The 6,000-nt window shown below is 40.0% G+C and overlaps 1 protein-coding gene across 5 annotated transcripts in view; it reads left to right on the forward strand.

Annotated features, from left to right (window-relative positions):
• ACTN1 (actinin alpha 1) overlaps positions 1-3,866 on the forward strand; it is a 128,151-nt gene extending 124,285 nt beyond the window's left edge. For all 5 annotated transcript variants that reach the window (XM_054970349.1, XM_054970346.1, XM_054970347.1 and 2 more), the window contains 2 exons: positions 403-561; positions 2,347-3,866. In XM_054970349.1, coding sequence (XP_054826324.1) covers positions 403-561; positions 2,347-2,505 — 318 coding nt within the window. In that variant the 3' untranslated portion in view covers positions 2,506-3,866. The remainder of the gene's footprint in view (positions 1-402; positions 562-2,346) is intronic.
• Positions 3,867-6,000: the final 2,134 nt, after the last annotated feature.

Below are 6,000 nucleotides of genomic sequence, written 5' to 3' on the forward strand. Positions count from 1 at the left end.
GCATCTCCAGCCAGGGTTGCTATTAGCCTTTCTAAAGCATTGCTGGGTTAGGTCTGAGAGTAATTGACTTCTCCCCTCCTGCCTCTTCTCTGCTAAGAGAGAAAAACTTTTTGAAACTGAAGGTGAAGGTTTTATGCAGCCCAAGCCTCCAAATTATAATGTATTTCTTCACAAAGGGCTTTAAAAGTTAAAATCAGCACCTTAAATTGAACATAGGCAGCCAGCATAGTTGGTAGAACACTGATGTTGAACAGATGGGAAGCAGCGCTTTGAGTGAGCTGAAGTTTCTAGTCAGTATTTACAATGTCAGTTTGTTTGTGGTGTGTCACGTTTTAGGAATGGTGTATGATATGAAACAAATTTTTAATTTGTCCTTTATATTTGGTTTGTCTAACTGTCCAGGGTGAAGCAGAGTTTGGTCGAATCATGAGCATTGTAGATCCCAACCGCATAGGAGTAGTGACATTTCAGGCCTTCATTGACTTCATGTCCCGAGAAACGGCTGATACTGATACAGCTGATCAAGTTATGGCCTCCTTCAAGATACTGGCTGGAGATAAAGTAAGTTCAGACTTGAATGACTAGTGTGAAGTCTTGTGACAAAATATAAAATTGATTTCAAGCTGGCCAAAGTCATACATTAAAACACCATGGTTATAGGAGACCCCCCCCCGTAAAGTTCATGATGGTTACTTAAGTTACACATTGTTTCTATTCATTTAAAATCCCAAAATTAATTGTGGATGAGAAACTTGTAATTTCATGGATGTATCTGAGCAACTGATTGGATGCCACCAATATTCTGCCCTTTAAGTAGGGAGTGAAGCAAGCTAGTACAATGGAATCAGGGACCTGTGTGATACTGTTACAGGGTTTGGATGCTTTTGTCAGAGCACAATTTGCTTGGCCATGTTATATTAATAGAGAAACTAAAACAGAAGTTCAGTGACACCTTAAGTAGTATGACATCACTTATTCCAGCATGAGTTTTTATGAGTCAGAGCTCAGTGACCTGCCTGAAAGATCTCTCAGATCTTTCTTCTATATGCATAATTCACCCACTCTGCTTTAACTGAGGGAGGAGAGAGATTGACTTTCCCCATGCCCTCCAATATTGACTAAAGTGCTAGAACTAGGCCTGGGTAGACTCATGAATCAGTAGTGGTAAGTGATTGCATCAGTTCAGTACTATCAGTCGTGAAGATGGGGTTTACAAGAACATTTAGTAAATCCACATATATGCCCCAAATTCATCCTGAATTTTGTCTTGGGCAAAATTTGGCAAAACCCCCCCCCCCCCATGCTCAGCATCATTTGTGCTGAACCTGAAACCATTTAATTGTGTAATTCAGTTCCTGTGACGTTTTGGAATTTGTAGGGAGTTTCAGGTAAAAAATATTTAGCAGGAAAAACCCAAAATGGTCTTGTGGCACATTAAGAACTAACAGGTTTATTGTAGTATAATCTCTTGTGGACAAGAACCTGTGCGTTGAATCAGGGCCGGCGCACCCATAGAGACCAGGTAGGCGGTGGCCTCAGGCGCGAGGGCCCTGGAGAGGCGTTGGAGGGGGTGTTGGAGGCGTGCGCCGCAGAGCTGGCGTGGCTGGCCTGCAGCTGCTGCAGCCAGCCAGCCCCATGCCACTGCCGCACGCCCCCAGCCGGGCGCAGCAGCCACGAGCTGCTGCTGGGGCAGCGTGCAGAGCGTGGAGCAGCCTCCGCCCGCCATCCCCAGCCATCTGCCGGCGAATGCCCCGGCTTGTGCTGCGCGATGATGTCATCGCGCAGTCCGTGGCGTGCGCGTGCTGTGCGCGCACGGGGGGGGGGGGTTGCCACAGGCGCCAGAGACTCTGGCGCCGGCAGTGCGTTGAATAAAGAGGCCTGTAGGACACACAAGTTTATAAATCTGCAGCAAGGGTCTGTCATCTGTTTTTGTTGTAATAGGCCAACAAGACTGCTCTCTGGAATCTGTCATATTTAATAGAACAGCTAAATAGTCCAAAGCTGGTAGTTATCTAAATGTGGTAACACATAAACATCAATATTTTTTTTGGCATTTCCATACAGTTTCATGTACTGACAGAAACCTTATGGTTTTTATTTGTTTCACCCTGCTGTATTTTCCAAGTTCTGAAAGCCTTGAAATTTGAATATTTAAAAAAAACTATGCAGCTGCAGTGTTCACTAATACTGTAGGTAATAAAAAATATTGTAACTCCATCAAGTAACAAAATGTTTTACAAATAAAGCTGTTATCCAGCATGCAAAACCGAGTGTTCCGTTGAACAGAATTGTGTCTGCCTCGTAGAGTTTAAATGGAACAGAAACCCACCCTGTGTTCTCTTGCAGAACTATATCACTGTGGATGAATTGCGGCGGGAACTGCCTCCTGATCAAGCCGAATATTGCATTGCTAGAATGGCACCTTACACTGGGCTGGATTCTGTGCCTGGTGCACTGGACTACATGTCTTTCTCTACAGCTCTTTATGGCGAAAGTGACCTTTAACTACCACCTATCTATCTGCCACGCATCCTTCCCCTCTCTCATCCAGGCGCACCTTTCTTTCTGTTTGCGAAGTAGGCTCTGCTGTGCCCTCCCCTCTTCCTGTTTCCACTTTAGATAACAGGTCTCACGTAGGGAGGGAAGGGGAGAAAGGGGTGAATGAAAAAGAAACTGTCTGCCATGGCCCTGAAAACAACAGTTTACAAAATTATTTTCTGCAAGAAAAGTTACATTTAAACAAATGTATTTTATTATAGAAAAAAGTATTTTTCTCCAAGATTGAAGCATAAATAGAAAACTTTAAAAAGTGTTATACAGAATGTACGGGGTTTCTTTTTTTCTTGTTCAGACATAGGAAATGGAATTCAGTGTTGCATTCCATCCTTCTACCGCCCCCCCCCATGCCCCCAAGCCCAGCCTCAGTTGTTCTGTCCAGATTCCTATCTGTCTCTGTTTCTTCATCACATTTGTTTTCAGAGGGAGAGACATGTAAGTGCACGTATTGCTGGTTCACTCATTTCATGAAAATATTTTACAATAAAACTTTTTGAAATTGCTGTGTTTTTTAGGGAAAAATAATGTACACAGCTCATGTTTTAATATTTAATTAAAATGACAATATGCCTCCTAAATGTCGTTGCTGAAAGTTGCCTGGTTTCCAAACTAGATGATAATAATGGCGTTTGAGAGTTGGCATCTTTGATATTGCTTGTCACAGAACATATTAAAAAAAATATTGTGATAACAAATCTAGACTTCATTCTTTTGTCTAGTAAATTTGTTTAAGGCTGTTTAGCTTATAACCAGAAAGACTTTGCAAAAATTTTTAAAAGACATTTGGTAACTGAGTTTTTTGTTTTTATATATTATTCTGATGTTTTTGTCGGTTTTCTTAAATGCAAGACACCAAAGTGCTTTTCCCGCTCTTGCTTTGAATTGTATTGATGTGTATGTGGCTGGTATTACTGCTTGAAATGATAATAACCTTATTATAACAAACTGTCATCTTGGACCAAACATGATACGTGCAAATCTCTGGAAATCACAGGTTTAATTTTTTCTAGCAAATAAAACAGTTAATAGTATGGAATTAATTTTACCATTTTAAAAAGTGTTAACTAATTTATACATATTCCCATACATGATTGCTCAGAAGTAAGCTCTGCTGTGTTCAGTAAGACTTAATTCCAAGTAAATGTGCATAGAATTACAGCCTTAATTTTAAAAAATCCTCTTGCCTCACTTGATCAGCTTTTCCATTATCACTAAAATCAGATATTGGAATATATGAAATCAAATTCCCCCAAATGTACAAGATTGGCTAAAAAACAATTGTTCTCAAAACAATAAATGTTGTGTGTTTAGCTTGTCTTGGACTTTTTCATTTTTAACAGCTTTTGTGTCTGTGTGGGTCTTACATCTTTACCTGTCTCAACCACTACAGGTATAAAAAATCTGTCCTTAGACACAGAAAGACAAGGGCTTGGCTTTTGTTTAGGTTGGTATGCGTTTTAATCTCCATACGTTCAGCACCACTACAGAAATATATACACAGGATACAGAAAACCAAAAGAAATGTCCAAATCATAATGAGCAGAAGAAGGCTGAAGGGTACAGAAAAAGAAGTGGGTCAATTTTAAGAGTAATGGTACTGTATTAAATAATTTCTTCAGAAGACAAAACAAAAATACATCTAATCTTTTTAGGAAAAAGTAGTTTTCTCTGGCATGAGTTTTGTCCCCACAAGGTTGTTTTTTGTTTGTAAAAATGATAATGATTCTTGTTACAGTACTATAATTGATTTGTTGTTGCAAGAACGTAATTCATAGTAAGCTGTAATCTGCAAATTCACCTGGGGCATCTCATTTTCCCTCCATGGTTTTACCAAAGTAGCATCACAACTGATTTTTTAAATCTCTGCTTCAGTGTACCTTCATTTATATTTTTCATTTAGTGTCTGTTTATTATTTAACTAAAAGCTCCTTACAATAGTGTATCTGAATACAGAAGCAGCAATAAAGCTAAAATTACATCCTTTAAGAAAGCTTTTAGAATTGAAATATGAGCGAGAAATAACTTCTTGACCATTCTCTGCATTGTGCAAATACCAGCCCCTACTGCTGTGCTGCCAGTTTACTCTTTGGCCATATAATCTGATTGTACAGTGTTCTACTTCCAGCTGATCACTGGCATCTGATATACAGGCTCTGCGTTCAGATCTATATTTTCCTTTAGGCTCAATATACAAGGTGCAACAGAAGAAGTACTAGTGTACCTCTTATCTCCTCTATGATCTGTATATCCATAATTGCTAGTTTAATGGGTTTTTATGAAAATGCCCTTCCAGGTATTTCATTAGCCTAATTTTGGGGGGTTAATAGTCCCCCACCTGGGGCGGGGGATTCCACTCCCCCAGACTGCACCCCTCACTGCTGCTTTGTTGGCTGGCAGGGGGAAGAAATGTGGGAGTCACTACTAGCACTTCTGGGCAACATTATGATGTTGCCAGCAACATGAAGAAGTCAATTTCTGTTCACCTGGAAGTAGAGCCATCATGTCATCAGGTGAAGCCTGATATTCAGGCGAAAACCAGAGAGTTTTTGCCCAAATACCAGAGTAGTTCCAGTGGGGCAGTGATGTGATGGCATCACTACCAGAAGTGACGCCATCAGGTCACCAGGATGCACACACAAGGGTAAGTGTCCCCTGCCACCCAACAGGTGCCACAGTCATCTGGCATAATTTGAAACCTTCAATGCATAAAAATCCCTAGGAACGCAGCTAAATTGTATAAATGCTCTGATTATTTACAAAAATACCATTTTTTTGGTTTCCATCCTTACTCAAAGAAACTCAAAAGAACAAACCTGGCACCCCACTTTTCTTCACAATGAGGACCCAAGCAGGCTTCACAGCATCTTTCTCCCTATGAGGTAGGTTAGGCAGAAGGGGAGTTTATGAGAGAGCCTAGCACAGTGGGGGTTCAAACCTGTATCTGTAATCTGGTACTCTGGCTGGGTTCCCCTTAATCAAGTACATAATAGCTACTAATAAACCATGCAGACTATTCATTCACCTCCTGTCATTTATCTTCTTACTGTTTTGTATGACACTGAATATATATATATATATATATATATATATATATATATATATATATATATATATATATAAAAAAAAAATTCCAACTATGATGTCCCAACTCGATTTCTGTGGACAGAAGAACACACTCACTGATATGAAAATAATGCCTTGGTCTATACATTCCATTGATACTTTAAAAAATAAATTCCAGAAATGTCTGTGTCCCAGTCTTTTCTATTGCTAATGTGTGAGGTTTCTTTCTTCTAATCCCTAACTGGCTTGAGACTAGAGCATGTGAAGGATGGCTGTCCTGTTCTCATCTTACCCTGCCCAGATCAGGGCCACTTGGCTGTTAGTATATACATTTTTCATAGATGTTCTACACCTACAGAGATATAGCGGGTTGAGTTACAA

The sequence above is a fragment of the Eublepharis macularius genome, chromosome 2 (genome assembly GCF_028583425.1).
Source record: "Eublepharis macularius isolate TG4126 chromosome 2, MPM_Emac_v1.0, whole genome shotgun sequence".
Lineage (NCBI taxonomy): Eukaryota > Metazoa > Chordata > Lepidosauria > Squamata > Eublepharidae > Eublepharis > Eublepharis macularius.